Source organism: Lactuca serriola, chromosome 4, assembly GCF_051521515.1.
Source record: "Lactuca serriola cultivar US96UC23 chromosome 4, Lser_US96UC23_V15, whole genome shotgun sequence".
In the NCBI taxonomy this organism is placed as follows: Eukaryota; Viridiplantae; Streptophyta; class Magnoliopsida; order Asterales; family Asteraceae; genus Lactuca; species Lactuca serriola.
In genome coordinates this window covers 47,481,049-47,497,629 of record NC_136411.1, presented here as the reverse complement: position 1 = coordinate 47,497,629, position 16,581 = coordinate 47,481,049, and the positions used below count along the sequence as shown (strand labels likewise).

At 32.3% G+C, this 16,581-nt stretch overlaps 2 protein-coding genes across 2 annotated transcripts; one reads left to right on the top strand and one right to left on the bottom strand.

Moving 5' to 3' along the window:
- Positions 1-3,230: 3,230 nt before the first annotated feature.
- On the top strand, positions 3,231-9,964 carry LOC145101507 (serine carboxypeptidase-like 13). Its single transcript, XM_079038716.1, has 14 exons — positions 3,231-3,398; positions 3,686-3,831; positions 5,110-5,186; positions 6,802-6,924; positions 7,678-7,780; positions 7,889-7,926; positions 8,034-8,135; positions 8,228-8,314; positions 8,398-8,472; positions 8,570-8,641; positions 8,815-8,963; positions 9,116-9,229; positions 9,412-9,466; positions 9,735-9,964. The coding sequence occupies exons 1-14, from the start codon at positions 3,250-3,252 to the stop codon at positions 9,825-9,827; spliced, it is 1,383 nt and encodes a 460-aa protein (XP_078894842.1). The 5' UTR covers positions 3,231-3,249; the 3' UTR covers positions 9,828-9,964.
- A 392-nt stretch (positions 9,965-10,356) lies between these two features.
- Positions 10,357-16,249, bottom strand: LOC145101506 (protein transport protein SEC31 homolog B-like). Its single transcript, XM_079038715.1, has 21 exons — positions 15,655-16,249; positions 15,253-15,307; positions 15,020-15,142; positions 14,725-14,821; positions 14,609-14,645; positions 14,399-14,504; positions 14,263-14,320; positions 14,081-14,178; positions 13,834-13,996; positions 13,633-13,739; positions 13,432-13,559; positions 12,806-13,340; positions 12,632-12,724; positions 12,365-12,550; positions 12,058-12,271; positions 11,845-11,960; positions 11,640-11,762; positions 11,419-11,550; positions 11,040-11,319; positions 10,718-10,956; positions 10,357-10,629 (listed from the first exon to the last, which is right to left on the bottom strand). The coding sequence occupies exons 1-21, from the start codon at positions 15,981-15,983 to the stop codon at positions 10,540-10,542; spliced, it is 3,309 nt and encodes a 1,102-aa protein (XP_078894841.1). The 5' UTR covers positions 15,984-16,249; the 3' UTR covers positions 10,357-10,539.
- Positions 16,250-16,581: the final 332 nt, after the last annotated feature.

The following is a 16,581-nucleotide window of genomic DNA, read 5'->3' as shown; positions in this document are numbered from 1 at the left end:
TTTAGATTAAAGTATTTGGGTGGTACTCCCCATCTTTAATCGGATAAGACTCAGAAAATTGAGAGAAACAAAAGAGATAATGTTCGAGATGTTTTGAAGAAGAAGAGTACCAAAACTGATTTCGAAATGATCATATAACAAGAAAAACTTCATGTCTTAAAAACTGTCACATGACAGTTTTATGTCCTAAAACTGTTCAAAAACGATCATAAACCAACTTAAATCATGATCTAGAATATGGATCACAAAACCGGATGCATTTACCAAAAATCTGGATTTCTGATGCATTTTTAATATAGGAACATAACATATATAAAAAAAATTGCGTTGAAGCCAGGGATGCCGCCCCTTGGACCCCGCTCCCAGGGGCGCTGCCCCCGGACCCCCATTGGTTTAGGGGCGAAAGCCCCTAAACAGTAGTATACTTTCAACAAAGACAAAATTAAACAAATGTGCACTCCTCCTGTCACACCCCCGAACTAGACGGCGGAAACGTCTGAGGGCTTGGGTGACTTCATTCTTGTAGTATCATCACAGTGTATATAATTGAAATATAACATCATCATCATCATACAGGTAATATTACAATTGTCATTGGTTTACATCAAATAATGTATTTCAGTATTACATGCCAAAATATCCAAAGTATGATGAAAACAAAACATAACAAAACATCTAGGTATTCTTGCTAACCAACCTGCTCAACGATTTCCTAAGAATACAAGTTAATTTGAAAATGTCAACATATATAATGTTAGTGAGTTCATAAGCATGTTTAAGAAAAATGTTTTGTATTACTTTGTAAACACCAGAAAATCCAATATTTATGAAACACAGTTTGAAATGTTTGTGTTTGATATTGTATTAATGCATGTATGTTAATATTTGTGAGAATATAAAGAGAATGACCCCACACAACCCGATGTTGTCTGTTTATGAAAATGTTGGAATCTCAACACCCGAAGTTGAGTACTAGTGCGTGTAGGTTACCGTGTTTTCCACAAAAGATTTTTTCCCAGAAATTTTATGATGGTGTTAATTCCTCTAAGTGAGCCGTTATAACCATACTTGATAATGACAATTTCTCCTGTCATGACGTCTGCCAGACGCCGACTTGTTTAAGGTAAGGTTTGTCACCCTAAACTGACCTAGTCTAACTGTAACGAACAGCTCAGGTGTGGGGTGTCACCCCCGTATAGATCTATACACAAACTCTCGCTCTCTATCTCTCTCTGGGAGACTATGGTTATAACTACTGGTTACGTTTGTACACTTATTTGGTGCCAAACGAAACGTCTCACTAGATCCTTAATCGAATTTATGCAAATAACATATAAGGTATAATTCCAGGCCCAATAAACATGTAAGTGGACAACCAAGGCCCACTAAGCATGTAAATTATATTCCAGGCCCAATAAGCATATAAGGTATATTACAGGCCCAATAAACATGAAAGTGGACAACCAAGGCCCAATAAGCATATAAGGTATATTCCAGGCCCAATAAACATATAAGTGGACAACCAAGGCCCACTAAGCATGTAAATTATATTCCAGGCCCAATAAAAGTATAAATGACGTAATCGATTCGTGGGTTGTTACTTTGGTTGTTTTAAGCTTCGTTGTTTATTAAAATGACATAAAAAAAAGGCCTGCTTTTTGTAAAAGGGCATTTTTGGTCCTAAAATCGAAATTTTACAATTAAGGCACATTTTTGGTAAAAATGACACTTAGGTCCTTTAAGACCACAGATTTGCATTTAGGCTTGTTTTAAGTAAAAATAACATTTTTAACTCACTTTTGTCAAAATATCATTTTTGGCTTAGTTTTATGAAAATGTGACATGCATGGATAAATGAGATTAGCCTAGATATTTGAGGTATAATTGCTTGGAAATCCACCTTGTAATGTTGAGGTGGCACTCTCCTAATTATCCCATTGTTTTTCTCTTTTTTTGTAGTATAGCCGAGAATGAGGGGGAAGGGAAAGAGAAAGGAAAGGTTTGGGCCATACTTGTTTATATTCAAAATTATGATGCCCAAGTTGAAGATTTTCTGACCATTGGGCCCTTATGAGGGTTTACGGCCCAATAGTGATGGGGAAGAAGGAGTTTATGGCCCATTAGGGTTCAAGAAACCATTTACGGTTCATTAAGGCCCATGATGACAAAGAGATACCTTTTAGGCCCAATAAGGCCCATGAGAAGTCTTATGGTCCAAAATGCTATTATTTAATGAATATGAGTCTATTTAAGGACCAAATAGGGTTCCTTAACCCAAAATAACCAAATTGAGAGTTTTACTGGCCCATTAGGCCCAGCAAGAAGATCCTTGTCCATTATGAGTTTAAACCGGGATATTAAGCTTTTAAACCCATAGTTAAGTATATGAGATGCATTGAATTAGGTTTTGAACTTCATTCAGGAATTTTGGTTCAAATGGTTGATTTTGAATGAGCATAGTACATGATAACAACTTAGATTACAAGTTATACAAGAGTTGATTTTCACACGAAGATAGAATTTTCTAGCTAAAAATGCTAGTTGTGACAGCACCATACCGATTTGTTCAATAATTGTCATAGTGACATTGATCAACAAATTAACCTCATTACACTTAAATAATATTAGTGATATAAAATCACCAATAATGAAGAAATTTAGTAGAGAGCAGTTGATGTTTAAGGGCCGATAATACATCAATGGGAACCACGAGAAGTTAGCAAATGTGGGAGATGAAAAATGAGAGATTGAAGTAGTAGGGAAATTTACATAACAGGATGTGGAAGAGGTTGAAGACGAAGTCATGGGGTGTTGTGGAGTTTGGGAGGAAACCATAATAAAACTGTAATAGGAAGTTTACACGAATAAGATTAAAAGTTGAAGGGATCTGATGGCAAAGATTAAGGCGACGGTTTTTGACGAGGAGTCGTCGTGAATAGTATAAATAGTTCAAGATTGAAGTTTTCTATAAATAGAAAATTAGTTATTATCCCAAATATTTAGTCTATGTCTAAAAAACAATCTATTGTTTCTCTATCCACTTTTAATTCAATAAAATATTATTTAAAGTAAATTGTTTTAGATATTGTTTAATTTTTTTATCATCATGTTTTATTTTGCTCAATCTTTATTATTCTTTATATATATATATATATATATATATATATATATATATATATATATATATATATATATATATATATATATATATATATATATATATAGTCACGGTGTTGTTAGAAGTGAAGTATGATGGAGCCGAGAAGCAAAATGAGAATCTCTTTCTTCATTGTTATGTTCATACTACAATCGCGCATGTTACCTTTTTCACATTCGAAGTCAATCGTGAAAAACCTCCCTGGCTTTTCAGACGAGCTTCCATTTACACTTGAAACCGGGTATGTATGCACCTATCTACCGAGATTATCATTGCTCTTCAAAGTTCAAACATCACCTGCTTCATTCAAAATCTTCTTAAAACATGGTGTCGTTGACCTCTAACCAGAAAAATCTCAGTTACGGGTTTTCAAAATTTGAACTGACAAAAGAGATTGTTTATTACATTATAGATATTATGATGAGTTTATATAACGCCAAATGAACTTTTTACAACAGAAGTTTCCCCTTGAATATGGTTTCTAGGGATTTAGAAAAAAGTTAATCGGATTGAATTTGTGTTTTAAAGTTATGTTGGAGTCGGAAAAGACGAAGAAGTGCAATTATTTTACTACTTTGTGGAGTCTGAAAGAAATCCGGAGAAAGATCCGTTGCTTCTTTTTCTCACCGGTGGTCCCGGAACTTCCGGCCTTCTTCCCTTCCTCTTTCAACTGGGTATGTCACATTTATTTAAAATTTTGTCTACTACCTCTAAACAGGTAACATTTTGGAAAACTAAAAGCTACAACAAGTTCAGCAACTTTAAATAATGAAATTTCCCAAACATTTGATTTGGTGTTTGTCAAAGAGTTAAAACCGTTTAGCTTCGGGATGAGGAATTTCTATATTTCTATATACATAATAAAATAGATAGTTAGGTATAGGGAGAAGAAAATAGTAGATCTGAGATCCACTGTGTGTATGTTCCTATTGGCCACATGTTTTTTTTGGAACGGGCAAGCAAATATATTGGCCACATGTAATTAGATTTTATCGATAATCCATAATCATTGTCAGAAACTTTTCAATTCATATCCTACAAAAAGAAGATTCAAAAATAATTATTTATGTCATTGTCTTTTTATTACTCATTTCATTTCAAAATTATTGTCTATAGATAAAAATAAATAAATAAATAAATAAAAATTAAAAAAAAATATATTAATTATTATTAACTTTATACAATAAAATGATAGTTTTGTCTTCCATTAAATGTTTAGTTGATTAAGTAATAATGAATGGGTATTTTGATAAAAATATTATTTATTTTTAGAAATATACTATTATTTTAGAACAAACCAAAAAAGAAAGATAGACTATAATTTTAAAACGGATGAAATATATTTTTTATATTATTATTAACACAAATGATAATAATATAATACGATTTTTTGTACAATTCAAGTAAATGTATAAAAACAATGTCGTACGAACTGCTATAAATAGTAATAAATACCTACTTATTAAATACCTACTTATTTACCTATTTTTATCCAACAAGACAACACACTTCATTTTTTTGATACAACAAATTGTAACCAGACAATGGGTTCCTAGCTCTTTTTTTTTCTTTTTTTCTTTTAGTTACCTCTTTATAAGTTGTCCATTTTTTTAGTTATATTGAGCATATAATAAAAGTAAAGAACAAAATGTAAATAAAAAAACTGAATATCAATACCAAATTTCCTAAAAAATATTTGATTTTCAGATATTTTATTTTTTTATATTAATGACATGTTGACGTTACAGATGGAACCAAAAGCTTTTAAAATTCTTGTTATAAAAAATAAATATTAAGTTATGTGTTATGTCGACTTAATTTCTCTTCATTTGTGTTGAGTCCAAAGTCAATTCAAAAATACATTGCAATGTGTATTATTATCGTTGAATATTTATCATCTTTATCATTTTGCTATCATATAAAACATTATGTTCGATTAACTTTTATTGTAGGCCCACTTAAATTCAGATATGCCAATGCAAGGAGAAGCAAAGTAAATTTGGATGTGAACCCATATTCATGGACAAAGGTTAGCGTTATTTACTCGTGGATATATGTATGCATATCTTCATCATATATGTTTATAACTAAGGTGTGATTACAAAAACACACAAAGACTGTAAAAAATGCATGAATTATAATTCTAAAAATATACATAAAAGCAAAAACAGTTTGTAAAAAATAATTATGTAAAGATGGCAAACGATAGAAAATCTCATATATATATATATATATATATATATATATATATATATATATATATATATATATATATATATATATATATATATATATATATATATATATATATATATATATAAACAGGAAAATTGTGCATGATAATGGGCCACAAAACACCAAAAAGTTAAAAGAAATAAGCGTTAGGGTGATTTTTCAAAAAAGATGAGTCTAGGAAGAAAAGTGTCGGGTGATTTTTCAAAAAAGAGAAGAGTCTAGGGACCATTTCTATAACTTGGATGGTTTGTGAATAATGGAGAAAAACATAGCGGCATTTAATTTGCAATGTAATTCAAGTCAAATGTAAGTTTTTTAAAATATTAAGGCCATAATAATACTCGTACACATGAGTAACCACAAGAGAATCACTACTTCTTTCCAAAACCTTTAACATATCCTCTATAATAAATAAAGGTTTTATTGTCATTTCTCACACTCTTATTTAATTTGTCAAATGTTATTTTATGATTATTTTGAATTAATTTTTTTTTCAAATATTTTATAAATTTTTCTATTTTATTAAATTCACATCTAATAATTGCAATAAATGTAATAATAAATTGATATCAATTTCATCAATAAACTTAACTTTAAATTTCAAAATTTTCAAAATTAAAGTTCATTAATTTCTTTTATCTATTTAAATTTAAAAGATAAAAAACATTTCCTATTATAATAATTCATTATTTTTCTTATTTTTTTATAAATTCAAAGTTTTTAAATATCTTGACCTTTATATTAATTTTTTTAAAATTAATCAATGTAATACATGGATCTTACAACTAGTGATATGATACTTTTATTAATCAGAAACAACCAGAAAACATGACATAGTTTGTATTCATATTCAACGAAGTAACAAAAAATAGCTATAAAACTCTAATGATTTCAAGAAGGAAAACCTAGAGTTTACAGAGAACAAACTTTAATCAACGGACCAAAAGAATATAAAAAGGACGAGAGAATATTCTAGCAAGTGTAAGAGTGAATTTGTGATGAATGACCAAACATATACAACATCACTTCGATATATACTTTGCGTCAATCACGGGTCGGACTATGGATAGACCTGTGGGTATGTGTGTTCACACACATACTGAGTTCCATATAGTCAGCCTCGGTCCTTGGGAAATCACAAGTTGCTAGAAATAGTCCATCAATTGTAGCTCATCTACATCTTTAGCATACTCAGCCCAATCCATTTCTTAGCCCATCAACTTACCACTTTGCTACAAGAACATAATCCTCACACATGAAAAAGTACAATGCACGTCTATTAGAAAATAAACCTAAACAATTATATGCCAAAAGCGTTTAACCTATTACAAGCAAGATTGGAGAATTCTATAATATTTTTTTTAATAATTGTATCATGTAACAATCTAAGTTTTTTTTGTATGATGTAGACGGCTAACATCATATTCATAGATCAACCCGCTGGTGCTGGATTTTCATATGCCAAGACATGGGAATCATCAAGGAGTAGTGATTCTCTTGTGATTACTCGTGTGTATGATTTTATAAGACGGGTAAGGCACACATAAAACTCATTAGTTTTCCATGACACTTTAATATCAATATATATATATATATATATATATATATATATATATATATATATATATATATATATATACTATCCGTTTACCCGCGCAAAGCGGCGGGCGACAAATAGTTTGTTTCGACAATTAATTTCTTTTCGATGAAGAATGATTATTTTCAATTCAATCATTAGTTTGTTTTAAGAAACATGTCATATTAAAAATAAAGAAAATTCATGAAATGACCAAATTATAGGGTGTTGAGAATTTATTTGGATGAAAAAAGATCTGGTCAAAACCTTGAAAGAGAAGATTTATAGGAGTTTGTTTAAATTTTAATATTATTTTATTAGTGATTAGTTGTACAATTAGCTTAATGATTTGGACGTCTTAAAAAAATATTATTATTTTATTCAATCTATTTTTAGAAATAGTGGGATTTGTTTTATAAAATAGTAAAGATATATATATATATATATATATATATATATATATATATATATATATATATATATATATATATATATATATATATATATATATATATATATATATATATTTCAAAAGCTTTTCAGTATGTCAATCTTTCCTACATAAAATTTGGTATGTGTCATTTTTATCTAGTATACAATTAGAATATTTTGTTTCTATCTTCTTGATTTTAATCTAGACAAAAAAAAAAAACAACAACAAACAAACAAACTTATCAAGAATAATTCTTGATTAATGTTCATTTTGCAGTGGCTCATGGATCATCCGAAGTTTCTCAGCAATCCATTGTACATTACGGGGAGTTCTTATATGGGAATTATCATTCCAAATGTCGTTTTAAAAATATACAATGGTACAAAAATTTGTAGTTTTAGTTCAAAATTAATTACATCATGCTTTTAACAAAAAAACGAGACCACCGTCTTGAAAACATTCTTTTTACTATATCTGTCTTTTGTAGGCAATGAAGAAAGCATTCAACCAAGATTAAACATCAAGGTATTTACCATATATATCTCACATAAGCTAGTTTGAATAATAAACATTTTACTTTTGTAATTCTTATGGATTCATATTCATGTCTTCGTGTACTTGATTTGATTTAGGGTTTCTTGATTGTGAACCCTCTTACGGATAAATTCATAAATTTCAATACACGAGTTGAATTTGCTTATCGAGTTGGACTTATAGAAGATGAACTCTACAAGGTACCATACATAATATATATGCATGGCTCATTTAGTAATATTTAATATAAAACTGAAATGTGATTTGTTATTTTGTAATCTGGATTTGTCAGCCAGCGAAAAAAAATTGTGGAGGTAAATACGTATACGTCGATCCAAACAACACATTGTGTTTGAATAGTCTTCAGCCCGTGAATGAGGTGAGTGATGATTAATATATTAATTGAATATGTTCTAAATAATGATTATTAACTCATAATTAATTAAACGTTTTCACTTGCAGTGTCTATCTCGAATTAACGTGAATAACATCTTAGATCCCCTTTGCGATGCACAAGCTCCAAAATCCATCTGTCCAGTAAATCATAACTATAAACATTTTTTTTTCAAAACTAGTTAATGCATGACACGTGTACACATACTAATTAATATCATATTTTTCACTTTATATATAGGAATCCATTTATTCTTATTCTAATATTTGGGCAAACACAAAAGAAGTCCGACAAGCTCTCCACATTCGTGAGGTAATCTTACTAGCATTTGATATATATATATATATATATATATATATATATATATATATATATATATATATATATATATATATATATATATATATATATAGCCAAAACACAATATAATATTACGTACCTTTTTCTTTTTCATTATAGCTAGGAATCTTTTTTTTAATGTACAGGGTACAGTGGATAAATGGCAATACAGGAACACAAGCATTCATGCTTTATTGGGGAAAAACGACACCATAGTTTACTCCTACAATATCTTCAGCAGTGTAGCCACCCATAAGCAACTTACTACCAAAAACTGTTATGCTTTGATTATCAAGTAATCTCTCTCTCAAACTTGTATCCAATTTAATTATATATGCTTGAGGTTTTGAATGTATTATATATGAAATAAGAAAAGATAAGTTTTAAATTTGGTTTATATATTTTCTAGTGTATTTGAAAGGTTACTGAATTGATTTGCACTTGCAGTGGTGATCATGACATGACGTTTCCATATATGGGCACGAAGCAATGGATCAATAGTCTTAATCTTAAAACTGAAACCACATGGAAACCATGGTTTGTTAGCAGTCAAGTTGCAGGGTGAGTTCAACTACTTTACTTTCTGATGTTTTTAGACATCTTCCTACTATATTAATTAGTTTAGGGATATTGTTTTTTCATGTTTAATCTCATGGTTATTTTATTATGAAGTAACAAATGCAGTAGGTGGAAATCAAGTTCATTGGTAATAATCGAAAATTGGCCATTTTCTTGTTATGTAGGTATCAGAAGACATACTCAAAACACAAATACTCTTTGAAATATGCGACTGTTAAGGTAAGAAGTTGTAACGTGTATATATATATATATATATATATATATATATATATATATATATATATATATATATATATATATATATATATATATATATATATATGTGTGTGTGTGTGTGTGTGTGTGTGTGTGTGGGCGTTTCAAGATTTTGTTAAATTATTTTTGGAAGGATCATGCTTTAAAAAAAATCCAACCATAATGCTTAATTTCGTTATATCAAAATCAAATATAATGGTGACTTTGATTAAAATTTAAAATGCAATTGCAGGGTGCGGGTCATTCAGTGGCATTGTACAAGCCGGAAGAATCTATGGTGCTTATAGAAACATGGCTTGCTTCTCATTCCAATTCTACAAAATAAACTTTGCTAGCTAGGCTCTTTAAATAATTAACAACGTTTAGTTTGTTATTTATTTATTGGACTTTTTATGTACCATGCATTGTTTGACTCTCTCTATGTATAATGAAAATCAATAATAAGATTTAAACTTTGGAATATTGAGATGTGACACAACTTCCGTTATGGAGTGAGGGCAAGGACTAACTCAGGTTTTGTTTCTAACATGACAACGTCATTATTATTACAAATAGTTCTAATGCAAAGAAACAGACTTAATAGTTTAAGGATTCATTCAATATGTAGTTGTCAATGTACGTGGTGTAACGTATATTAAATTGTGTTGCTATATATTGACATGATACATAAGAAGATGTGCTAACTTTATACAATTAGAGTTAAAAAGCTCAAAGGCCAAAGCAAGGCTCGTATAAAGAAGTGAGATGGCATTGGCAATCAAACAAAAAGTTAGTGAAAAGTCAAAACTTGTGACAAAATTATGTCATATCTATTAACTCCATACACAAATAAAAACAGAAGATAAATCCATCCATGAAGAAACCTATCTTGGGTCATCAATTGCTTTATAAAAAGTAAAGTAAGAAAAATAAATATCAATAAATCCATGCAAATATTAATAATATCCTTTGGATATAATAAGAAAAGAAAAGAAAAGAAAGAAAAGGAACTAAACTTTGCTAGACCACCAACTTCCTGTGTACAGACTCCATTCCATTTATCTGGCAGTCTGCCTAATCTTGATCATCCGTTTCAGTGTTGCTAACCAGAAGCTACACTCATCCCAGTCACTAGTCGTAAGATCCACCTATTTTTTTTTTTTTTTAAAAAAACATTTTAGTTTTTAACCCCTCAAGTCCTATGATGTTGACTGAAATGGAATCAGAAAAGATTACCTGAATCTTGAGGGCAGTAGCAAAGTCACCACGATCCAACGACTGACAAAGCTGCACAAGCTTTTCACCAGCATTTTTGGAAATATCACCACTGTTAAGTTTAGCAAACAATGCCCCGAGTTTCTTTGAGTTGTCATCAATTTCACGTTTCTTAGCTGGAACTGCATTCCCCCCTCCCAATGCTTCCGATGTCTCGTTGAAAAGTCTGGTCAAAGTCCCAATAACTGGCCTTTGTTGAACTATCAACACATAACAGCACTCAACACTCAACATTCATTCATAAAACATAACTATATATTATTATTATTATTAATTGCTATACCTGGGACATTGGACACGTCAGCAGTCTGGACAGTTGGAGGGGCAACAGGAGGTGGAGCAGGGTGTGAAGGACTTGGTGGTTGCATTTGATTTGAGGAACTTCTTTGTAATCCTGTGTTATTGTTATTGTTGTTGTTTACAGGCATGAACCCCCTGACTGGTGGTGCTACACCCTGTGTGATTTTCGGCCCGCTTGTGGGGACCATTGGAGATGGGACAGGCCCAACTGAAACCGGTCCAGGTGGTCCCGCTTGGTAACCAGGGTTAGCATTCACCTGATTCTGATATTTTTAATTAATTATTATTATGCATCAGCACCAGAGAATAAATATACTGTAAAAACATTAATTAATTAATTAATTAAAGAAAAACATACATACAGGATATAGCTGAGACCCCAAGGTCGGGGGTTGCTGGTATTGGTCGGCATTTCTCATGATAGGTGGAGTTGAAGGAACAAATACTTTCGGGGCAGCTTGAGTTGCAACTGGAGCTGGATTGAACCCCGTTGTCTAAAACAAAACATGAGGGATGTAAATTGTAAGTTTAAGTGAAGTAAAGGGAGTAGTAAAATTGAAGAAGTTTTGAATGAAATACATACAGGTGGAATTTGAGCTGCAGGAGATGGAACAAACATGGAGGGATGTTGTGGCTGTTGATATTGCGTGTTGTATAAAGGAGCAGGTGGTTGTTGATAGCTTTCACGTTGATAAGAATTCTCATCCTGAAAACACAAAACACGATTCCGAGATTAATTAATTTTATTAAATTCCAGGATAAAAAAAATAAAAATAATAAATAAATACCTGATAATAGTTTCTAGTAGGTTCCACCACAGAGTTTGTATGCTGGTTTGCACCATATACAGCTCCCATTTGTGGTTGAGAGTGACCATAATCAGCAGAACCATTTGCCTCTTTTTCTGCAAAATAAATAAGTAAACACAAGAGAGTTATTAAAAATACCAATTTAGCATGAACTGAATATAATAATAATAATAATAATAATAATAATAATACCTGGTTGAGAGGAAAGGGCAATCCGATCTCTTAAGATCACAAGTTCAGGAGACAAATCTTCTGTGCCCATTAGCTTCAAATACTCCATAGCTGTTGTCAAAAGTCCTTGACTTGCTAAAATCTCAGCATACTTTTCAACAAGTTTACATAAAGAAGCACTGAATCTCTTCTGTCCAGTTGCTAAAGCAAGAACCACAGTCTTCTCCATCAAATCCTAACACACACACACACACACATACACAGAAAACACAAATTAACACTTACTATTCAAACTTTAACTTAAAATCTTTTCAGAACAAGTGTCTACCTGAAGAAGGGAAACATAGGATTCTCCTTTGTGCTCAGTGGTAACATTCTTTGACCAAATTTCAACTGTTTTATCAATGTTCCCAGCACATATATAACAAAGAGTCGCAGCTAACGTGTTCCCAGAAGATACAAGTCTAGAGGCAAGGGTATCACAAAGTAAAGTCCACTCCTCCCTTTGAGCAAACTGTGTATATAGTAAATCAGTAAAAAATTAGGCATAAACTGTAAGTTTTTAGTTTTTACCACACTCAAGAAAACAACTTACAGTGCATAAGAGAGCAAGTGTTTCCTTCCAGGATTTCAGGGGCCTGGTGTTTACTAGACTAACAAGATCGTTATTTACCATTGCAGCAACAACCTGTGTTTAAGAAACCCATCAATAAAGATACAAAAAGTTAAAAAAATGGAAATGAGAAAGTAAAAGTAAGTGAAAATTCACCTTTAGGTATGGAGAACGATTCTTCTTAAGGTACTGATCACGTGTGGTCTCCCACAGGGAAGCACCACCAACCTGAGCAATAACTAAAGCATCTGCCATTTTATCTGCAGCTATACACTGTGCAACAGCTCCTTTGTAATCCCCAACAACCAAAGCACGTTGAACAGCATCATTAAAAGATGGGTCATTACCCACATCACCTTCTTTTAGTGCATCTTCAAAGCTCACTAATTCTTCATTCCTTCCAGGAGTTGAGACAGGTGTGTCACATTTAGGACTAGGAAGATTGTTAAAGAAATCTTCCCCATAATCAGTTGGAGTGTTTAATGCTTGGTTTTCGCCCATAAATCCATCTTTAGCTCCTTCATGTTCATCAAAACTTAAAGCACCTACATCTTGTGTCAGATCTTGAACAGTTTCAGTTGCTTCAACAGGCAAAGTGAATCCAAGATGGTGTAGAAGCTTTGTTCTTGCTGTTCCATCATCTTCAAACATCACTTTCAAGAATCCCCATGTTTCTCTGTCATCCTCGGATCTGATCAAACAAACAAAACATATTCAAGATTCAAGAATCCCCAATGTTTTCATCGTCTTAAAACTTATGTAACTAATTTAAATAAACATACTCAGATTCTTGAGATTTTTGGTCACATAGAACACGTAAAGTAGATCTATCTCCACTACGCATTGCAGCTTCAAATTCAGATGAGGTGTTAACTAAATTGTGCTCAGTAACCAAGTCATGGACATTAACCTGAAGAATGGGGAAGATGATGAGAGTGAGATAATAAAGTTATTGGATAAATGTAAATATATGATAAAAATACCTCTGAAGGTCCAGAAGAACCAGTTGTGTGAAAAGAAACAAGTTTTCCACCAAAACCAAAAGAAACTCCAGCTTTTCGTTGATACCATTTTGGGGCTTTTAAAGGTGCTGCATGACATGGATCATGGATCATATATAAAAAATGGTCAAGAGATGTAAAGAAAATAAAGTCATATATAAAAAGATCCCAGAGCTACATTACCTTGTCCATAGTAATTCTCACCAGCACCATATCGAGCACAAGCCTCAATATTATAAATACCAATTTTGCCATCAAATGAAGATGCTGATATGATTCCTGGTATCTTTGAATACCAGTGAACATCAAAATTCCAATTGGTTCCAGCTGGAAGTTCAGAGACAATCTGTAGACATCAAGATAGCATAACATAAGATGTTTATGAAGTGAAATTATAAAAATCTTGAAAAATTAAAAAAATATTACAGACCTCTCCAGAACCAGTGTCCCAACAAATAGTGCGATTATCTTTAGCACAGGTAAGCAAATAAGAGCTATCACTTGGACACCATGACATTGCAACAACACCTGATACACCATTTTGTTTGGAAGCACAATTGTAAAGAGCCAAAAAAGAAGATGTTAAAAGTCATATATGAGAACACAGCATACCTTTATTGTGGCCTACCAACTCTCTCAATGGTGACATTGTGTTCCGCATATCCCATATCTGCATGCCAAACCAAAATGTAAATAAAAGAATAAAATATATGGTTGTGGAAACATAAAGAAAAGCATAAATCATTACCCTCAAAGAAGGTGAACTATCATCATCTGAAGCAACAATCAGTTGAGTGGCAAAATCAGGATGCCACTGTAAAACAGAGCATCGTCTTCTAACTGAATCTGAAAAACTGTATATTGGAAGTCCGTATGTTGTTATTTGTAAACAATTCAAAGTTCCATAAGACATTCATCATACCAACTTTGCATGATATTAATAATTTCATATATTTACCTTATAATTGGCTTTTGCTTCCTAAGGTCCCACACCACTGAATAAGACAGAACACAACGTAAATATCTCTTAAAATAGATTATCTCAACAGTATATATGGTGGTTTATGTCCATACCAGTTGTCCCATTAAAGGAAGTGGATGCCAAGATAGGCTGAACTTTCCTGTTCCATGATAAATAAGATATTTCACCCTGTTTAGCTGACGCACTTCCCTGCATAATAGTGGTTTATAAGATGTCTATAACATGATGAAGGTAATGACATGTTCACAAAAATACACGCTAAATGCTCCTTCTTTATCAATAGATTCCAGCTTAGGCAATATTATCGATATGATATTGTTCTATAAACTAGAAATTTGTAGTCTAATTGATGTAGAATGTAGATTGGTGATGTTGAAATACTCTAACCTTGAGAGGAGGAAAATGTGTAGGTTCTGATGGTTTAGAAATATCCCATATACAGATTTCTCCTTCTTCTGCGCCAGAAGCAAGATGGTTTGGTGAAAGACCACTAAACTCAAGACCACGAACCTGAGGAAAGAAGAGGAGATATTGATGCAGATTACACCCATCAGGGCTTATCATTACATGCCAAGAGAGCATCAAGTGTAACATCATAGAAACAGGAAAACGAAACTTACAGGCCCTTTGTGTCTTGTAAGTTGTTGAACAAGAGCGCCTTCCTTTTCTTCGGAACTGTTGGTAAAGATAATAGCAATAACTCAATAAGGCTTTCCCAATTATAAATATTTTCATTAGAACAGGGACACGCCAACTAGTGTTGTTACAGTTCTTGAGGAAATGAGGGAGAATTATTCTACAGGACATGCAGAAAATTTTTTTTTTTAAGCTCTACAAGCAACCATATCTTTCCACATTACCTATTACACGACATTTTCGATTCAATTATGGATATCCTGAAACGATCCAATCAAATCTCTCACATTTAAAGGAAAAATGAGAATATGCAGGATTTGATCAATTGATTTACAGGGCCCCAATTTGAATCGACTACGACGATTTCTACATTAACAGTACTTTACCTGATAAGTATTCGTGGATTCCAGATACCGATTGTGCCGTCGACAAGGCCACCGGCAACGAGCCCGAGTGAGAATTCCTCCGAGCCCGATGTCGGGGATTTTCCCCAAGATAACCGATTAAATGGTTCCGAAATGGGTATCGCCCCAACTAAGGGAAGCTTGCGATCGTCAGATTGGAAGTCAAGTTGAAAGATTTCCAGATTCGCGGACGAGCTGAACGACATGTCGACAGCTCCCGCCATAGTTCCGGCGGCAATCAACGGGGCTTCGGGGGCAAAGGCCACCGATGCCGATCTATTCACTTCTTTTATGCAGGCCGACGTATCCATTTTGATTTGATTTGATTTGATTATCGATCCAATAAATTAGAATTGGGAGATCTGAAAGGGAGGAGTGTGTAGGGTTAGGGTTATGATCGAAAGGGGAATCCGGTGACGAGAGAGAAACAAATCTCGCTCCGGTGAAACGTGGTCGCTTTCTCTCTCCTTCTGTTACTTCAGTTCTTCGTGCTGGGCGTTCATGAGAGCTTTTTGGGGGAGGGCAGAATTTGGAAAACGATACAAGAAGCACCCCAAAACTAATTTTCGCCTTATGTTTGTTTTCGCTAAATTGTTTTTTTTTTTCGATTTGCGTATATATTTAAACTAAAAACCTTTTTACTTCAATAGTTCGAATTACTTGGGATGTTAAGTTTGTTAATATTGTTTGTACTTTGTATATTGGAATATGTTGTTTTCTTTTAATTTATAAAGATATGAACTTTTTGTTTTAATATAAAAATAATTTTATGGGTTTATTGTAATTAATATAAATACTTTTTTAAAGTTGTGTTTTGGTAATATAATATGTAAAAGCTAATAAATATTTTTTAGGGTAATTTACACCAATCATCCCTCGTGTACATGTCAGAAAGCGTGTTTAGTCCCT

Bases quoted from the DNA above. Each gene is read 5' to 3' on its own strand.
- LOC145101507 (XM_079038716.1), top strand. From the start codon at position 3,250: ATGATGGAGCCGAGAAGCAAAATGAGAATCTCTTTCTTCATTGTTATG. The intron at 7,781-7,888 runs GTACAAAAATTT...TGTCTTTTGTAG, and splicing joins CGTTTTAAAAATATACAATG to GCAATGAAGAAAGCATTCAA. The intron at 8,964-9,115 runs GTAATCTCTCTC...TTGCACTTGCAG, and splicing joins TGTTATGCTTTGATTATCAA to TGGTGATCATGACATGACGT.
- LOC145101506 (XM_079038715.1), bottom strand. From the start codon at position 15,983: ATGGATACGTCGGCCTGCATAAAAGAAGTGAATAGATCGGCATCGGTG. The intron at 14,646-14,724 runs GTATGGACATAA...TGTCTTATTCAG, and splicing joins TTCCTTTAATGGGACAACTG to TGGTGTGGGACCTTAGGAAG. The intron at 13,341-13,431 runs GTATGTTTATTT...TTGTTTGATCAG, and splicing joins CAAAAATCTCAAGAATCTGA to ATCCGAGGATGACAGAGAAA.